This window comes from Anthonomus grandis, chromosome 15 (assembly GCF_022605725.1).
Source record: "Anthonomus grandis grandis chromosome 15, icAntGran1.3, whole genome shotgun sequence".
NCBI lineage: Eukaryota > Metazoa > Arthropoda > Insecta > Coleoptera > Curculionidae > Anthonomus > Anthonomus grandis.
In genome coordinates this window covers 13,679,473-13,700,431 of record NC_065560.1, presented here as the reverse complement: position 1 = coordinate 13,700,431, position 20,959 = coordinate 13,679,473, and the positions used below count along the sequence as shown (strand labels likewise).

Genomic DNA, 20,959 nt, shown 5'->3' with positions numbered 1-20,959 from the left:
TGTCTAGTCAGTCAAACTATTATGTTACATTATAAATACATGTTTTTTACTAATTTATTTTACTATGACTGATCACTTGATTGCTGTTTTGGATCGTCCCAAGGCTGCCTGGAACCACATGCAAATAGAACAAAGATAATTGATGTTCCTGTTATGATCACCGACGTGGTTTCAAATACGATTCGCCATTCTGAAGACTCGTTCTTAAAAACAATTTTTTCACGATTGTGTATGCATTTTTTAACTAATTTTCTTACCTGATGTACCACAACAAACTGCACTAGCAAGGGTGCAAACAAAGCGATACACTGACCCAAAGCATTTGAGATTCCAAAAATGATTCCGGCAAATCTGGGTGAAATATCGATCATATTTATGATATTTCCGTAAACCATAGCGGATTGCGAAACGTAGATCGCTGTCATCAGCACAATAGACATAAGCTTTTGGTCAGGTTGGAGATATGAGAGATAAATAATGCTTGCAGATATACCTAGACCGCCTAAGAAATTTGTTTTGATAAATTTTATTGTGGTTTACCTACGATTTCATTTTACCTATTAAGTGGAAAATTCGTCTTGTATTGACAGTTGTAACTAAATGGTTGTTTATTAGATAATCAGATAATGGACCAAATATGAAGCCTGTAATCATGGCAGTAGCTGGTGGTAGTGCGCTATAAAGTCCATTCTAAAAGGGAAAAATATTTTTTATATCTGTCCTTAACTGCTCATGCTTAAATAAAATTAATATTTCTATCTTGGCTCTTTTTAGACGCTAAACAAAACAGATAAGTTTTTCAAATATATCTTGTTGTTTACAAAATTAAGTTTATATCTGAAATGAAAGTTTGAAAAACTAAAAACTCTAGGCGTCTAAACAAAACAAGAGAAATTAAATATATTTTTCATTTATCTAAGCGTCAATTTAAAACTTGGTTGATTTTAATAGTGCTATGTTTTAATCAATTAATATTTATTTTTTTAGTTATAAATTGCGGTAGTAATATAATTTTGTTAATTTTACGTGGAATATACTGCCGTCCACAAAAAAAAGGCGGTATCTACAGAAAATTCGAAAATCGAGTTTTTGGTATCAAAATTTTTCTTGTTACTTAATTCACCTCCTTACAAAGTTATAAGGCCGTATCTAAAATAAAATCTGAATTAATCACTAAAATTGTTTAGCCGTATCTGCATAATTTACTACGCTTCTTAACGATAACGCAGTATCTGCAACATGCTTAATAATTAGGCGGCAAGTGCTGACGTTAAGTACGCAGTTGCCGCGTTTTTATTAGGCACGCTGTACTTCCCGCGGTTTTACTAAGAATTCTCCGGTCAATATTGTCTTCAAAATCAGTTTTAAAACATCACTAAACTTGCTCGCGTAACATGCTCAACAGGTGCTTTTTAGAAAATTGTGTATATAAATTAGTTAATAATGGCCAATAAAAGGGTAAAAGTATCTTTTGTTGCAGAAATAATGATATCGAAACGAATATATTTCCTGATGAAAATAGAAAAACCAGTTCAGGTTATGTATTACATGAAATGCAGCCTATGTCTTTCTTACCGACAAACACAAAACGAGATGAATCTTGTATAATTAGCAACGATAAAGTATCAAATTGGTTAAATCATCTTCCTAATTCTGATAATGAGTTTTTCTATGATGGTAACATAGAACCTTTCACTGAGGATATCACCAATTTTTTGGTGGTAGATGTTGTCCACTTGCATCGCCCGGTTCAATACTACCACATAGGACTTAGGCGGCGTGAAGTGGTTCCATGGAACTCACGTTTCGCCGCCATGTCGATGTGTCCGGTTTCAAGGGGAAATGGAGAAGAAAAGTAAATGCATGATGGCGCCCGCACGACCAAAACTTTCCGGAGGTAAACTCGCCTCCCATTCGGATCTCCGGGCGGAGGCTGGTCGGGGAGGTCCATCAGGCGGATCAAAAAGCCTAAAAATCAATTTCTGCAACATCAGAGGCCTAAACACCAATATTAATGCAGTACACCAACACCTGCAATCAAATAAGCCTCACATTCTGGCATTGGCAGAAACAACCTTCAACAACAAATGTTCACTTCATTTATCCTGGATACGATCTACACACCCGATTTCGACTAAACTTTGGATTGGCAGTATTTGTCAAGAACGACTTGAGTTGCCAGCGGGAGGAAACGCTTGAACCTGCAGACTTCGACGTCATAGGGTTCAAAATAATAGCCAGTGGTGCCACGAAATTTATCTGCTGTATCTACAGACCACCAAGCGACACCCAATATAGACGGCTCTTTTTGAACCTGGTTGATTGCATTAACCATCTGCAAATTGACTAGCCAAGCGCCGAAATCATCGTCATGGGTGATTTTAACGTTCACAATATCAACTGGCTGCGCTTCTGCAACAAGAACGACGATGAAGGACGAGAAGCTGAGCTATTTGCCACCATATGCGGGCTTACGCAGCTTGTGGAGGAACCTACCAGAATCCCCGATCGAGACGGCGAGTTCGCGAGTCTCCTAGATCTGGTCTTGGCTTCAGACCCTGACTCGTACACTGTATCAATACACGCCTCCCTACGTCACACACTTGTGGACGGAGGCCATGGAGAAGCACGGCGAGTCCCGTTCAGTCGCTCTTGACATTTCCAAGGCATTTGACAGAGTGTGGCATGAGGGACTACTAACCAAGCTCTCCTCAATCGACATACAAAACTCATTATTGAATTGGATCAAAAGTTTTCTTGAACAACGAACAATCCAAGTAACCGTCGATGGATACCTCTCCGACAAATTTAACATTAACGCTGGAGTCCCTCAGGGATGCATTATATCCCCCACCCTTTTCTTGATATATATCAACGATTTGCTAGGAACCACTGTCAATCCAATCTACAGCTTTGCGGACGATAGCACTCTTTTTATTTCCACATTTAAGTCCGCCAAACCAACGACAGCCGCAAGTTCTCAGAATCTTAGGCAGCAACAAGTAGCTTCAACCAACAACGATATTAAAGCAATCTTGGAGTGGGGCGGTAACAATTTGGTCAATTTTAACGCTAAAAAAACGCAGACTGCAGTATTTACGATGAAGACTAACCTTGGTGGCCCGGAGCTGGTTATGACAGGGAAAACATTGCCAATAAAATCATCTTTACATCTTCTAGGAGTCGAGGTCACCAACAGTGTGTCCTGGCATGACCACGTTGCCGAGGTCGCCAGGGCGGCTTCCAAAAAACTTGGAGTGCTTTTCAAAACGAAAAAACTGTGTACGCCAGAACAGCTGCTGACTCTTTATAAGGCTCAAATACGCCCTTCCCTCGAGTATTGCTCGCATGTCTGGAGCTCTGCACCCAAGCATAGTTTAAACCTGCTGGATTCTATACAGAAGAGAGCTATTCATCTTATCGACAAATTAGAACTGACAAAGAGTCGGGATAGTCTGAAGCATAGGAGAAAGGTGGCTGATCTCTGTTTATTCTACCGTTATTATCACGGTAAGTGCTCCTCTGAGCTGGCAGGCCTGATTCCCCCAGGGCTGTTCCAGCAAGAAGGACGCGTCTAGCAGTTGCGGCTCATCAACATCGAGTCCACCTGCCTACCCCAAGTACGTCGCTGTATCGGGACTCATTCATCTGGAGAACATCTTCTTTGTGGGGGGCGGGCTTCCACCTCACATATTTCCCGACGCATACAACCTACAGCGATTCAAGATAAATGCCCACAAATATCTTCGCGCAAGCACCACTCCAAGAGTGACATAGGACTTTCCTCTTGTGCTTGTTTACCATAAAAAAAAAACCAAAACCAAATCAACTGAGTAATAAAGAAAATTTTAGAAATCAAGGTAAAAATTTTAACTTTATATTATATTACTACATATAATCTGTTCTTGTATTTTTTTTAAATTATTAGATAATATCGAAGAGATAAATAGCAATTCAGGCAATATACGGCACCATACGTCACCTATACAATTACCAATCATTGAAAATTTGGAACCTAACAAGTCTTCATTACCGATAAATTTAAAGCCAGGCTTTGTAAAACTGGATAGACCTTGTATAATTAGCAACAATGCAGTAACCAATTGGGTAATTTCTGAGAATAATGATGTTAGTATGAAGCTAGAGTTTCAAATGCCCACTTCTAAAAAACATTACATGCATTGAAGGTATAACTGCCATGTTTTATATTATTTCTAAAATACTAATTTTTTTGTTTCTTTTTTAGAATGTTTTGAATAGAGAATATTAAAGCATCTTCCCAGGAAGTAACAGAATCCACAAATTCTGTGACCCAATCGCCTAATAAAAATCAAGAGGTTTGCTGCATTGATGAAGGTGTGTAAAATTATTTCTCTTCTTTGCTTTACCCTTTTATTACATATTTAAATATTACGAATGATACGAATAGTGAAGATATTCCTCTAAATCGTCTATCTTGTAGGGTTCAGGTTAAATATTCAAATCAAACTAGGTACCTTGTTAAACATTTTATTTTTAAGTACATTTTAAAACTGATTATTAATATTTATTTTTAGAAACCGTTACCTTTTGTAAAAGAAGGAAATTTGATACCGATCTCAAGACTCGAAAATTGTTAGCAGCAAAAAAACGTGCTGAAAATCATACAGTCTTACCTGGCTGCAAAAACTGCTAGAAAAAATGTTCGTCGCTTATTTCAAATGAAGTAAGAAAATCAATAAATAGTCAATTTTGGCAATTGTCTAAAAATGAGCAAAAGGCAATTATACTCAACACATGTTCCATATTAGGAGTAAAACGAAGAACTGTTACAAGTAATAAATTTTTCAAGCAAAATACGTTTATGTATTTCTTAAAAAATGACATAGGCAAAGCCTGTATGCAAAATATTTTTTTGACTACACTTGGTTACAAGAAAGGCAATGATCATTGCATGGGTCTTGCATAATGTATTATCAAAAACACCAAAATGTCGAATGACACCTTTGCCACATGGAAATTCAGGCAAGGCTTCTCAAAGAAAAATTGATGATAGTGCTATTAACGAACATATTGAGTCTTTTCATCCAGAGGTATCACATTATCGTAGAGAGCACGCTCCAAAGGTTCGATACTTAAGCAGCGACTTAACAGTGACACTAATGTACAATGATTTTAAAGAAAAATTTCCTGGAACTAGAATTTCATATGAAACATACCGAAAAAAATAAAAGCAAAACACATTTCTTTCACCAAACTAGGGCACGAAGAATGCGATTTATGTGAACATTTTAAGCTACATGGGCATGATAAAGATAACTTGGAAGACTTGTGCGAATCTTGTCAACTTTGGAAAAAGCATATAAATCGCGCTAGTGAATCACGAAAATTATACAGAGTGTCTCTGCAGATTTACAAAAAATTGTTATGCTACCAAAAATGGATACGTTCAAGACTGCGATTTTCTTGAAACGTCTAATAGCCTATAATGAAACATTTGTTCCCTTAGGAAAAATAACTAAAACCAATATACCATTTGCTGTTGTATGGCATGAAGCCGTAAGTAAGCGATCTAAAGAAGATTTAATAAGTACGTTTTATTAATTTTTTAAGTTTCATAGAGACACTGAAAATATTATTATTGTGTAATTGTGCTAGCCAAAACAAAAATTGGTCGCTGTTTACTTTTTTAATCAGAATGGTAAACTCAAACGAAATTTCAGCTAAAAGCAAAACTTTTAATTATTTTGAGCTGGGACATACATTTATTTCTGCAGACAGCTTCCACCACCAAGTGGAGCTGTCTATGAAACGAAGATCCAAAATTTACGATTTTAATGATTTTGTTGGTTCAGTGGCATCTGCATGTAAGGGCAACGTCAAAGTGAAAGAAATGAACCATACGGATTTTTTTCATTGGGATAATTTCACGTCGCAACAGAAATAAAGAAACAGCCTTATTTGTCAGACATAGTACAGGTTGTTGCTGAGCGAGGAAAATTTGTCCTGGGGTATCGAAATAGTTTTAATGAGCCCCTTATAAAAACTTTAGATTTTCTTATGCCAAAGGCAATGAAAAAAAAGCAACTCTTAGGAAGTGTTACCAAAAACTCTAGACCTCACGGCTTCCCTGTGGAGAAAAGGGATGTAAAAAATTGGGATGTTAAATTTAATGCCAGAAAACAGAAAACTGTTCTGGACTAATTTACCAGGAGTAAGTGAAGAGTATTCGGATACTGACGAACTTTAAAATATGTGTAGACTTATTGCACTTACTGCAATAATTTTTATTTTTTTAGAAGTTTTTTTGTTTTGTATGATGTTTGTTATTTAATATGTAATAAATAAATTAATTACAAAAGTTTTGTTTCCTTAAATTTTTAGAATCTGCTTATAATATAATAGGTATTATTATTTATAAATCATTATCATGCAGATACGGCAATAATACTGGGTATTACATAATACACAATATTACCTAATCAAAAGGCGGTAAGTAAAATTTCAGCTCTAAAAGAATAAATATTGCCAAATTTGCTTTTCTAATAAATTTAGGTTTAGTTAATTAATTAAAAAAAAATATTCTAAAAAACTTGCACAAAAGACTTTAAAGCTCGTTTTCTCAGTTTCACTCTTAACGCAGATACCGCTTTTTAATTGTGGACGGCAGTATAGTACATTTTATTTTACATCAGAAGTGGGATAAGTAAATCCAATACTCGTGGCGTAATATGTTTAGGGCAGAACAATGTTCAAACTTTGTATTAAAAAAATTACGAACTAAGATTTTATATAGAGTATATGCCTCTAGATAAAATGACTATTCCAAAGAGAACTTCTTTTGCTTTAACTGAAAATCAAATACATCTATTTGATTTTTGGAGTCATGACTTAGCAGGGTTTTATAATACATAAAAAATGGGTGAAAGATATCAAATATCTAGAGAGTATAAGCCATAGAGTCTGTTTTGTAATACTGAAACTGAATCAATGATTAAATTTATCCAGACCTATATGCTCCAACCTCAACGCATATAGACGAGGAAATTAAGTCGTTCTATGATGATGTTAAAATGGCCTTATCTAAAGTTTTAACATATTTTTCTTTTATAACGGGGGACTTTAATGCGAAAGTTGGTAAGCAGCAAGATGAAAGTGAGTTATCCTTGGGACAAGATGGAATAGGGGACAGAAATGAAGGAGGAAATATTTTACGGCAGTTCATTCTGGAAATTAGACTGAAGGTTATGAATACTTTCTTTAAAAGCCGAACATTGAAAATGTACATGAAATATCCCTGACGGAAATACGAAAAACGAGATCGATTATTTTATTACCGACAAAAAGCGACTTATACAAGATGTTACAGTACTAAATCGGCTGTCCCTATGTAGTTAATATAGAATGGTCAGGGCAGCAATAAGAATACATGCAATAAGTGGACTACAGGACCACACATAAAAAGTGTTTTAATAGAAAAATAAGCAACAGCAAACACAAAAAGAATACTTTAAAATATAAGGAGATTTTTTGTAACGTGATAAAACGCCTTGGACATGCATATTTAAACGAATTTGAAAGTTTATTATACAAAAACCAGCACTAAAGAGACACATCCCTGAAATAATACTGAAGGAACCGATAATCTATTTATACGTTTTAAATCGACGTCGTCCACATCTTTTCAAAAAACCTTTTTTTTAATCACTAAATTTGTGATTAAAAAAAAGGTTTTTTGAAAAGATGTGGACGACGTCGATTTAAAACGTATAAATAGATTATTTAAATAGTAGGATGTGAGATATTTGAATATACAGCATGACCCAATTTGCAGTGGAAACTTTAAGACTTAATTCTGTGTTTAGAATAAGCTTATAATTTCCTTTATAAACATATATCGAGAAACGCTACGTTTTTAAAGCACAGGGTGTTAAAAAAATGTTTTTTTATACATAATCATAGCCAAAATGTAACATATCTGACGCAGGACTCATGATGGATGACTGGAATTTCACTGAAAGTTATCAGAGGTCAAAGAGAGTTAAGAAAAAGCCAATAAAGTGTCCTTGTCTCATATCCTTCAGTAAGCTGAAAAGCAAAAATATAATTCACATAATGATCCTGATGAATTTCTGGACCCTCGCCTAGAGTTATCACAGGCTAAAAAACTTGAAAATGGCTTTAAGTCATCTTGGTTTTACGCCTTGGACTAGTTCTAAAGATCTTGAGTTCGTCTAATCCTTCTATGTATTAACTGAAGTGTTTTCTTGCTGAGAAAATGTGCTAATACCATTTTACCGCAAACTTATTGTTTAGCCAAGATGGAGGTCTATTCGAGCCTCTTATTTAAAGCACCAACAACAATAGTTTAGAAATGTCTAAACTTTTAAGTAAGGTTGTGCTACATTTTCTTGCAAGTAATGCAGTTATCCACATCAAACTCAGGCGCTTACTAACGTCCTACTGAAAAACAACTATGAAATAGGCGATTAGCAGAGCAGACGAAATGCATGCATATGCGCTGCCATATTTTGCCTTTAAGCAACTCTCTATGCTTAATGATCGATTCCCCAACCTGTATATGGGCATTTACTTATATGTATACTATATACTCTGTTTTAGATTATACTACTACTGCTAGTTTCATAACATACAGACCAAAATAGTCTAAGGGACAAGGAGAAAAGCTGTTTTATTTTAAGACGAAAAAAAAATTGCTTTAAAAATAAATTGTGTTTATTATTTGCGAGTAGAGTAAGAATTTTTTTAAATTGTGCTTGCAATTATGTTATTCGTGATATGCATAATATATGCATATCACGCGATACACAGTTACAAGCTATTGGTATGATAGCACGTCGCAGAAGCTGTTAATTTTACCGAGACCATTATAGGTAGGTAGTAGCACAGATTTAAGAAGACTGCTGGTGTAAGAGAAAGACGTACTGGTCCAACAAGAGCAACAGGACCTATGTGTTAGGTTAATTTGCCTTCAAGAAAACCCAATCCAACCGCCTAAAAAATGAGCCTCAAAATATTTATAGCGTTAGTATTGCTTTTCAGAAAATAAGGAATAGGTTACACGAAAACAGGTTTTACCCCAGAATTAGGATTGGCGAAAAAACATCAGAATTGGCAAGACCGTGAATGGACATACATTCTTTTTACTGATAAGGCGAGAATAGTTTTACGTCGTGATTCAAAAAATCTTGAGCTATTGCTTTTTCAAACTAAACATGTATTGTAATTCTCCTTTCGTTTTTCGTTTTTTTTTTTAATTTTTTTCCTTACTCTTTTTACTGATTAATATTCTCCCGAATACGGTAACTTCATTAGCGAAACACGTGTCAAGAATAAAATGAAGAGTTTTGATTCTTGCTAAAACTGTTTTGCGACAATGTTATAACTGTAACTTTTGTCATAGGGAAAAGAGATCTTCTAAGTGATATCTTGTAAATATCTAGGACATGAAATTAAAATCGGCAGAGATAACCAAACATGCCAAATCGAGCCGAAAGTTGTACTAACATGGGTAGAGTATGGTAAACTGAAACATATATATTTAAGTCAGAGATTCCGTTGTGCCTTAAACGCAAGGTTTTTGATCAATGCAAACTGCCTGTTATGACTTAGGGATCAGAGACTTTAACGTTAATGAAAAAAATCAATTAGTAAAGTATTGTATTGGAAATAACAATAAGGGATAGAGTTCGTGGTTACTTTGTCCAGGTTCCATAATTTCAGTATGGAATGATATATGGAGCTTCTTTTTTTTCTCTGTCCTTCAGAATAATGTCATCACATTGTTAACGCATATGCAGCGATTATATCTTGTTCTTGTGTCTTAAACACGTACTTATACTAGAGTACCTTTGACTGTTTCGAGATAAGTCTCTTCCTGTAGCTTAGATCTTGATGGATCACCGCAGCGACACTGAATATGAAGGTATAGATAGTCGATTTAGGAAAATAAGCTGCAGGGACCTGTGACATGTTAAATTGTTTCTGATTTTTCTTTGCTCTTTCCACTCCTATCGTGGGATCTTTTAAAATATGCTTTAGGCAGTTCTTCGTGTTGATTACGTGGTTTTGAATGGCTATTGCAAAGCCTTCTACACCAGGAAACTGCTCTCCTTACTTCCACCACCCGTTCAATGCAAAGAGAGTTCATAAGGGTATCTCCTATACACTCTATACTGTTCTCGTCCTCTTTATTCTCGACTTTTCTCTTCGTTGCTGTAGATCTCTTCATTTCTGTATCTGTAAATGTTGAAAGGCATAGATCTCTTTTCTACCAGGTACACACTTCGAGGAAGGAGTGACGGTACGAAAGGTACTTGAAGTCTTTCTCTACCTCATTGCAAGTGATTGTGCTTGACTTTTGATAGTGTTTTTAGTGTAGAATCATCTCACTTTCATCTTCCTTTAAGGAGGTACTGTTTTGTGAGGTTTTTCTTTATTTTGTTTTATTCAATTTCCTTAATTTGTTTGTGTCGAAAATACTTGTATGTGTCTTCTCCCTATGATCCTATAGAAAACAGTATTGGACTCAAATCGATTTGAGTACTCTATGAAAACGTAGATTTACTTAACACTGGAATGCTACACTTATTTCCGACTCTGCATCTGCTACACAGGGGTACAACCGTACCTCAAATAAAACACGTCGTATATTAGAAAAACGAAAAATTTATTCACTTATAGAAAAATAATAACTTAAACCGAGTCTCTAGGAACACTTTTAACGCACATCCATAATAAAATGTTCATGCGGCACACACTGAGCATATTTTTTTTTGATGTTGCAAACACACGAACTTTTTACATACAGCACAGCTTACTCTTGATTTTCGATCCTCTCTTCTGGGACAAAGCACACACCTACCCACTGTTGTTGTAAGCCTAGTAGGTACTTCTTCTGAAGTGGTTATCTTGAGGACCCTACATATAGTTTCACGGAGTTCGCGCCTCAAAGTTGGAGCTTCCAAACGACTCATCATGAGACCGCACATGACCAGGTCAAGGGCAAGCTTCTTGAGGTATTCTCTCCTGTGCTTTACAATTTCTTTATTCACTTCACCAGAGCCACACAAAAGAATCATTGAATTATATCTCAGAATATCGAACAAATTATAGAACAGACATAATGGCTAGCGACATGTTTTTCTACCAGTAGAATAAGTGTGGCATAACTGGTCTAAAGTATCCACTCCTCCTTTTGTAGAATTATAAAATTGAATAATTTCTGGTAACTTTGTCGTAAATGGCTCACCTTTTTCGTGCATTGTCGAAAGCATAATTACTGCTTTTTTAGCACTCTTGGGTGGACAGTATGATAACAGTGTCATATGTCCACTGTAGCAAAACATGGCAGAATTTTGATTCCTTTCTTTGACTTCCAAAACGACTCAGGAATTTCTTTTTTATTTCTTCTCACAGTATCAACAATGGTAAATTTCCTCTCCAAAAGATGTTTCGCGGTCTCAATAGAAGTAAACCAGTTATCCATGGTCAAGTTCCTATTTGTTCCTTTGACAGAACTGGTTAGCTTATTACAGTAATACTGAGCTACAGGAACATCAGTTGGTGTGGAACCTTTTTCTATATAAATTTCAGCATCAAGTGCAAAAGCTGTTTTGGCATCGGAATATTGGAATTCCTGTGTCTTTATCAAATAGTTCCTTGGTCAAAACTCCGGCCATTTTCATAACACCGTCATAATAAAATAGCCCGAAAAGTGCTTGGAGTTCAATGCTGTTTTTATCCTTAGTCCAAGAGGGTCTCTTACCTACTGGCGTAATAACAGGTGCATCAGTATCTGGGTCATCGTTCTTATTTGAATATCTCAATCGTTGAACTTGGATCTCGTTATTAGTATATTGGGTAATTTTTTCTTGAGTGAAACATAATTTCCAAGCTTCAGTTCCCGATGTTATATGTTTTGCTTCGTTTTTGTTTCCAGGTAAATGCAAAATCAGATTTCGTTTTGGTGTACGATGAATTGCGCCTTTCTTACCTGACCACATAAACCCATTTTAACCCCTTAATTTGGTAGGCACTGGTAAATTTTCCACCATATCTCTGTTGATCGCCTGTATTTCTGCCAATGGTATATTGTCATCTTCCGAATCTGTATCAGATGGAAAGGTATTCTGAGTCTGTTCTGGTGCAATAAAAGAATTAAGATTGATTTGATTGCCGCGTATTTCATCCTCTTTTGGCTCCTCTCTAAAATCAGGTATAACGGCATTTTCCTCCTCGCTGTCATCCGAAAAACTGTCTGAATCAGATTCATAGAGAATGCGATGAATTTCTCCGACATCTTTAGGCTTTGTTAGGTCGAAGAACTTTTTCTGCCCAGCCATTATTCGTGCAGCCTAACAAAGAAAATCAATAATAACTTAAAAATCAAAGAAAAATATAATAACTTAAAAAAAAACTAAAATATTTTCAAAGTATTATAGACATATTTTAGAAATATTAAAACAAAAAACTTACTCATACAATAATAATCACCAAAATCTACTGAGAAGCGAAATAATCACAGAGTATACTTAACCTAAACTGCTACACTGGGGTACGCGCTAACCCCAAATATCACAAATCTCGAAAAGAAAAAACCGTGTGCCAATGTCAATTGTCGCACGCGAACTGACTTGCAGCGTCTTGAAACTAATAAGACGTCGGCGTTCGTTCCCCCGCCCACTTAAATTTAACTTGAGATATGATTAATGATGGGGTACAAATGTACTCCAAGTAGCATTCCAGGGTTAAGGTAATTTTTCATTTGCGAACGCTCCCTGTTCTCGAATTACTAAGGTATTTAGAAATTTTTTACTCAAAGTCTATTTATATTAATATACAGTACATCCCAAAAGTTATGTCTAAATTCATTTAAAATTCAGGGGTGTGTTCGAAAAAAAAACGCTCGGACCCGTCGATTTTTATTTCAAGTTGCGTATTTTTTTACGTGAAGTTTGTATATACAGGGTTGCTCAAAAATAAATTACGACCATCAACTTAATTTTTTCAAATGAAAGTACCTTTTTTTATTTCATTTTTGAATTTCGCGTGGAATTCCACGTATGTTTCATGCATCATGTCCTATACCTAAAGTCAACATTTATCGAAAAAAAGACGACCAAACATTATTATTGAACTTCACCTTACGAGTCACCTTATCTCTGAGAATTTTTATACAGAGCAAAATTCCATTCATTCGTGTTTTTTTATTGTTGGCTGGTGACCGTGTATTTTCATAGAAACTGTATGACAAACAGATATTATCAAGTGTGAAGTGTACGAGCAAAGTTGCGGTTTTCACAATGGTAAAGTTAACTGAACGAGAAAAAATAGAAATTCTGTGCATGGTTGGGTTTGGTGATAGAACCGTACTCAAAAAGAAGCTGCTCAATTATTCAATGAAATCCATCCTGATCGTCCTCCGATATGTCAAAAGGTGGTGAGTAGAATAGGAATAAATTTAGAGAATTCGGTCATGTTAGAGATCTGCCGAAATCTGGTCGTCCTGCGCGAGATGAAAATGAATAACTTGACGTTTTGCTTTCTTTGGAAGAAAATCCATGCACTCCTCTATCGCAGATTGGGGCAAATTTACACATGGCGAAATCTATAGTTTACCGAATAGTTAAAAAGCACAAATATCACCCCTAAAAAGTTATTCCTGTGCAAGAGTTATTTGATGACGATTTTGATAGGCGAAATGAGTTTTGTGAACGCTAACAAAACATGTGCAATCTAAATAATAATTTAGTAACAAATATTATTTTTTGCGATGAAGCCACGTTCTGTTTAAATGGTAGTGTGAACAGACAAAATTGTCGATATTGGGCACAGAAACAGAAAATCCGCATTGGATGATGGAGGTAAACACCCAGTACCCTCAAAAACTAAATGTGTGGTGTGGAATAGTGCGCGGAAGAGTAATAGGTCCTTTTTCTTTGAACAGACTTTAACGGGACAAGTGTATCTCGATTTTCTCCAATTTGAATTAGTTCCTGCATTACTAGCTTTATTTCCAAATCCATTGGACCCAGACTATCTTGACGAAAAACTAATTTTCCAGCAAGATGGCGCTCCTCCACACTATGCTGCCACTGTGCCTAAGTTTTTGGATGAAACCTTTTCCAATCGGTGAATAGGAAGGAGAGGACCCATCGAATGGCCTGCGAGGTCACCTGACCTAACACCAATGGACTTTTTTTTGTGGGGATACCTCAAGTCAAAGGTATTTGTTAATAGGCCAAATAATCTAGACGACTTAAAGAGAGAATTCGCAGAGAAGTGCGCGCCATAATTCCGGAAATGATTGAAAATGTGCAACGAGACTTTATTGATCGCCTTGGATATTGTCAAGTTGTGAATGGCAACCATTTTGAACATTTAACTTAATTTTTGTTCTTTTTTTATTTGTTACATGAATCGTCTTTTTTTCGATAACTGTCGACTTTAGGTATAGGACATGATGCATGAAACATGAAATACGTAGAATTCCACGCGAAATTCAAAGATGAAATAAAAAAAGGTGCTTTCATTTGAAAAAATGAAGTTGATGGTCGTAATTTATTTTTGAGCAACCCTGTATATACAAACTACGTACAAAAATGCGCAACTTGAAATAACAATCGACGGGTCCGAGCGTTTTTTTTTCGAACACACCCCTGAATTTTAAATGAATTTAGACATAACTTTTGGGATGCACTGTATAAACAAAGCAACATATTAGTATTAACTTCATTAGCAACAAGTAGATTTTTTTACATTATACTTATAATAAATAATGCTTTCTAAAAAAAACGGTTTTTTTAATTAAAAGGTCAATAATACTTTTTAAAACAGTCAAAAACCTTTCAAGTACTGGAAAAAACCTTATCAATACTTATTTTTTTAATTTATGACGTTTATAAAGTCGAAAATCACGTTCTTACCGATTGAATATCAAACCCCATCACTTTATCGAGATAAGAAGGATATTCTGTGTACGCCATATTATTAGACCAAGCAATACCAATTTGTGCCACCAATACTGCCCATACGCTATACGATAATGCCATATCTTTAAATGGGACTGGAACATCCTTAAACATTATAATTAAAATATAATGATTAAAAATAGTTTGTTTTTGACTCTAATTACCTTTTCCTCCTCTTGATTTAAGGACCTCTGTATGTACCGCCTTTCCTCGGGTGTAATCGTTGGGTGAGTAGCAGGGCTACCATGGCCAAAAATCAGATATAATAAACACCAAAGAAATCCAAACAAGCCAATAGTGTAAAATGAGAAGGGCCAGCCCCACCACGAAGCTGAAAGGTACCCTGGGACTATAGTTGATATCATCACTCCTATTGTTGTACCTAGGAAGCCGGGACTTATTATTAAAATGACTATGTATTAAATTAAAAAATGGGTTACCAGCATTTACAGCCACTGTAGCTCTAGATCTTTCTTCAGTTGGTGCCCAAAGTCCCAAAATCACTTGCTGAGTCGGAAATAAAAATCCCTGGCCCATTCCTAAGAAACTTAATATGCTTTCATGTGCTTTTTAGACTAACGATTATGAATGATTTTAGCATGCGTTATTTTCTGAATTAGATTTTGAAACCCGTATATTTGTCAAACTCAAGGGCTTTCGTCCTAGTGAAAAAAAGTCCATTCTCTTCTTGGTTATTATTTCTTTATTTGAATATTAGTGATTTTCGCGTAATGTATCTGATGAAATAAAGAGTTATATAAATATTTACCAACTACTAATACAATAAGATGAAGTGCTTCTAAAAAATATTATTTATGGATTTAAGACTTATTATGAGTGAAGAAATAACCAGATTCCGAAGACAGACCCTCGATCAAGTAAATAATGAGTTGCATTTTGTCAAAATTCTTTGGTAAATCTTAATATTCACCTAAACTTTCAGCAAGCTTATTTATTTATATTTACTGAAGTTGAATCTTTGAAACTGTTAAATACTGTTAAAAATCACACACAAATTCGCCGTGGTCACAGCTGTACGACAGCACTTGCGGATGTTACGGATCAACTTACTGGTGCACAAGACGAGAGTAAGGCAAGCGTATTAGTGCTCCTGGATTATTCTCGTGCTTTTGATATGCTAAATTATGATATTTTACTAGCCATATTACCTTATTGTGGTTTTGGTGTTAATGCCCAAGCTTTGGTTAAGTCGTTTTTAAGTAAAAGGATGCAAAGAGTAACGCTTGATAGTACATTTTTCAAACTTATGTCTATTTTTGCTGGTGTTCCTCAGGGAAGTGTCTTGGGCCCTCTTCTTTTTACCATTTATACGTCTAATTTTATAGCATCCTTAAAGTTTTGTAAATATCATTTTTACGCCGATGACACACAATTAATATACTCGTTTAAGCCGGAGGATGCTGTAGAGGCAAATTTTAGACTAAACATAGATCTTAAAACTCTTAACGCACTATCGAAAGATCATTTATTAAAATTAAATCCACAAAAGTCAGTGGCTTTACTTTTCTGCAGTGAGAGACTTCGAGAAATAATTTATAATAAATTAAGACTCACTATTGGGCAGTGTAATATCTCTTTTAAAAACTCTTCAAGGAACCTAGGTTTAATAATTGATAATAAACTTAAATTTGATGAACATATAACTTCATGTATTAAAAAATCTTACTCAGCCCTGAAATCCCTTTTTCCCCACCGACATTCTTTAGAAAGGAAAACAAAAATAGAATTGTGTGAAGCACTTGTGTTGTCACATTTTAATTTTGCTGATAGCGTTTATGGGCCCTATTTGGACACAACTCAGGCTAAAAGAGTGCAGAAAGTACAAAACTCTTGTATACGATTTATATGCGGCATTAGATGAAGGCAGCGTGTATCACATAAGCTCAGAGAACTTAATTGGCTTTCTATGTACAATAGAAGAATATTGCACTCGGCTTGCTTTTTTTATAACATTGTTAAATATAAGTGTCCTATTTATCTTAATAAGAAAGTAGTATACCGTACGGATATCCATAATCTTAATATACGAAGAAAACATATTTTTACAATCCCAAGACACAATAAAGAGTCTTTCAAAAAGGGATTTTCATATAACATAGCCTCCACCCTTAATAAATTCAAAATTAATACATTTAATTTTTCTGTTGTGTATTTAAAAAATAAAATCAGGCAGCAACTCCTTTAGCAAATTTAGATTTTTATCATTGAGTTTAGCAGATCTAAGGTAGATGTAGATAATAATATTATTATTCGTCCACATTGTTAGTTTGGTTTAATGTAAGTCTTTTTGCCTACTTTATATATAATTGGGTTACTGGCAAAAATTGAGGAATTATTGTGAAGGTTATTTGAGTGCTATAATGAAAAGTGTATAGCAATGCATGGGCTTTAACAGCCCCTTCCTTGGGAGGGATGCTGAATAAAAAGCCTTTTGTTCCAGTATTATATGTATGTAAATATTATAAACTATGTAAATGTTATGGAACAATAAAATGATTTATTATTATTATTATTATTATTATAAATATATAATTAAATTTTTTACTAAAAAGATTTCCATCAGACCTACCTTATAAACAAACAAGCCTTATAACAATAAGATAACTACTATATACAGGTCGTGTTTTCGTTCGTTACTTATAGGAAACCGCATAGAGGCGAAATTTTGCAACGTCGCGCGTCTACAAGTGCCTGCGACAGAGCACCTATCGTGGCCGGCCCGAGGACGGGATTGGTAAACATCTGACTTTCGTGGGAGCTGCGTCGTTTGGCGACAAAATGTCCCAAAATATTACGCGAAAATTCAGGCATTTTTAAAATATTTATTCTAATGCGGGTTTTACAGACTTGACAATGTGTAAAACCCGCATAGAATTGTAATCTTAAAATGTTTAATAGGCTGTGTTTTGCATAATGAAAATTAAAGCGTTATTCTAATAAAAAATAAAATATCAACTCTGATAAAAATGTAATAAAAAATCAGAAATAAAATTCTAATAAACAAACTTAACAACATATTATTTTTTAAATAAAAGGCCTTCTTTCGCTAAACAAAAACTTAACCTATCGTAAAAGCTATTTCGCACATCTAAAAGAGTTTCAGGTAAAATGGAATTGGCACCTTCGATAATTTTATTTCGCAACTCCTCTAAATTTGTTGGCCTACTAAATTCATGCTTGTAAATGGTCTGCTTAAGGTAACCCCACAGATAAAAGTCATTTGGAGACAAATCTGGAGATCTAGAAGGCCATTTAATATCGCCAATCCCACTAATAAGGCAGTTAGGAAAAGTATTTGTTAAAAATTCAGGCAGGAAGAACTTGGTTTTGCAGCAACTCAAGGTACTTTTGGGCGTTTAAAGTGCCATCAATAAAAAATGGCCCTATAACATTGTCGCCCAAAATACCTGCCCAAACATTCTGAGGATACTGGGTACGAAACTGAAAACTTCTGTGCTCGTTTTCCTGAGACCAATAACGAACAATGGAAGGATTGTGTTTGCCATGTAATGGAAAAGAAGATTCATCAGAAAACAAAATATTTTTAAAAAAGTATTCGTTTTAATTTGCCATCATGGTTTCAGAAAATTCCATTCTTCGCCACTGGTCTTTCGGAAATATTTCCTGAGTTTTTGAATACTTGAAACATTTGTACCCGTATTTTTTCCAGATACGACAACAGTTTTATTGCTCATTCCCAGTTCCTCTCCAACACTTCTAGTGGACCGTGTCGAATCAAGTTCTAGGGTACTGCAAACCATTTCTTCCCGCCGTTTTATATCCTGGACCACTTCAACAGGTGGTTTTTGAGTGACAGGTGGTTTTGTGTGGCATTTTTTACAATTTTGAAGACAAAAAAAAAGTCTCAAAATTTGTAACCACATTTAAAATCGTTTTTGCACAAGGAATCGGTCTATTCTCAAATGTCACTGAAAACAAATCTCTACATTGTACTGCCGAATTGCCTCCATAAAATCATTTAATTAGTTGAACTCTTTCGGAAGGGGTATAAACAGCCATAGTGAAAAAAACACGAAAATAACGCTCAAAAATTATTAATGCAACGTGCAGTAACACAGCAAACTGAGGTCTGATGACTCCCGGTTCGAAAAATAAAAAGTTTTTATTTTGTTTTTATTAAAAACAAAAAATTCCGCCGCCTGCAAGCCGCAACCAAGCGGTGTTGCCATTATTTTGGGTAATACGTACCTCACGATAACACGATCTGTATAAAAAGTGTTTAGCAATACATAAAAAAGAGAAAAAAAAATAAACACTTAATTTTAGATGCAGTTTCGACAAGATCGGTTAATGTGGGTAATTTTGTGGTGCCACTAGCATAGCTCATAGCCTCATAAAGACATAAAATATTCATTGGGCCAAGAATTAACAACCTCTTACTCAATATTCCCTTTCAATGTTCTAAGACTAGAAAGCTTCCTAGACCAAGTTTTAGTTATTTACATATAACTGGATAAAAAGATCATAGTCAGCAAATATTCTTAAGTTGCCCAATGTTGCGATATTGAAGGGAATTGATATTGGATATTAGTTATAAATTATTTTTTTTTACTTTTAAATTAATTTAGTATATCTTCAGTTTGTATTTTCGGAACTTTCTTTTCTGTAGTGTTTGCTCCTTTTCTTTAATTTCAAATTTAGTTGATAGCATAATAATTCTATTTAAAATTTTGTATTTTGTACAAGCAAGCTACGTATAGATTAAGAATCCATTGTTGTATTTTTTCTGAAATGTAGTGTAACATTTTTCGATTACAAGAGTTTAAAACCTAAAAAAAAACACAAAATTTGATGAATCTTACTTGGCAAAAGCAAAGCAATATGTCATATATTACCAAAAAATGGGCGGCAATTAAATTTAAATATATATAACCGGTTGGTCCAAAAATATGTTAGGTTAGTAATTAAATTACGTCAAACGTGACGTACATCGAAGTTTATTAGTTATAAACTATATCTATAATACAATCAGCGTTAGCTTTTACTGATATGAATGCTAAATATAACATGTAACAACATTAAGTCAAATATTCTAACGAAATAACATTAACTACTTTTAGAGGATTTAAAAATATTTGTTTAGTCATACCTTGAAGCATCCTACAAACAAGTACCCCATTGGCCCCAAACAGTTCAGCTACCAATGGAATAAGAGAGAATGCTACACAGTTTATAAAAATGGCCCCCAAAAGGAACCATTTTGGGCCATACTTTTTTTCTATGGGTGCCGCCACTACATTTGATATCACATAGGTCCAAAAAAAGGAGGAGAGAATCACTCCTGTATTGGTCCATTCAGGGTAGGTCTAAATAAAGAGAATGCTAATATTTTATTTGGAAAAATAATTCATATAAATTTACTGGTATATTTGGGTTCGGTGAATTGGATTTTTCTTTTGTCATGGCAACGATTTGAATTGCGAAACTGGCCTTGGTGGCCATTCCAACCACGAGGCAATAAAGTAATAGTATGATCTGGACATGCCTTGCTCCAAACCAAGGACCTATATAAATACCGGTTAACTACTACTTTAATAATTTATTATAAACCTACCTTTATTTTCGTCCTTTTTTCCTTCTTGTTCAAACTGTTTTACATCGAAATTCACCATTGCGATACACACACACACAATATGTTTAGCTTAGCACATCTTTTATTTTAATCGACACATAAAAATAGTAAAATAAATGTGTAAGTACCAAGGCATTTGTTTTTTTTTATCAAGACTCTTTATTATTGTATTTTATTGTTTCTTTTAATTATTATGAATAATGGGCTGTCAGCAGGCTAATGTTCCCACATTTCTTAGATAAAAATGTCATTATATAGTATGTCCCAGAAGTAATACTTAAATTTAATAATAACTAAATGAGTTTGTTATTAGAGAATTAACGAGTGTTTGAAAAGTCGCTTAAAGCTGTTGACGTTTTATCGCAAAAAATAA

General features: G+C 34.7%; 1 protein-coding gene across 1 annotated transcript; it reads right to left on the bottom strand.

Annotated features, from left to right (window-relative positions):
• Nucleotides 1-2: 2 nt before the first annotated feature.
• On the bottom strand, nt 3-20,734 carry LOC126745003 (putative inorganic phosphate cotransporter). The gene is made up of 9 exons (XM_050452639.1): nt 20,569-20,734; nt 20,376-20,518; nt 20,104-20,320; nt 15,413-15,511; nt 15,137-15,354; nt 14,928-15,077; nt 558-690; nt 258-502; nt 3-203 (listed from the first exon to the last, which is right to left on the bottom strand). The coding sequence occupies exons 1-9, from the start codon at nt 20,624-20,626 to the stop codon at nt 63-65; spliced, it is 1,404 nt and encodes a 467-aa protein (XP_050308596.1). The 5' UTR covers nt 20,627-20,734; the 3' UTR covers nt 3-62.
• Nucleotides 20,735-20,959: the final 225 nt, after the last annotated feature.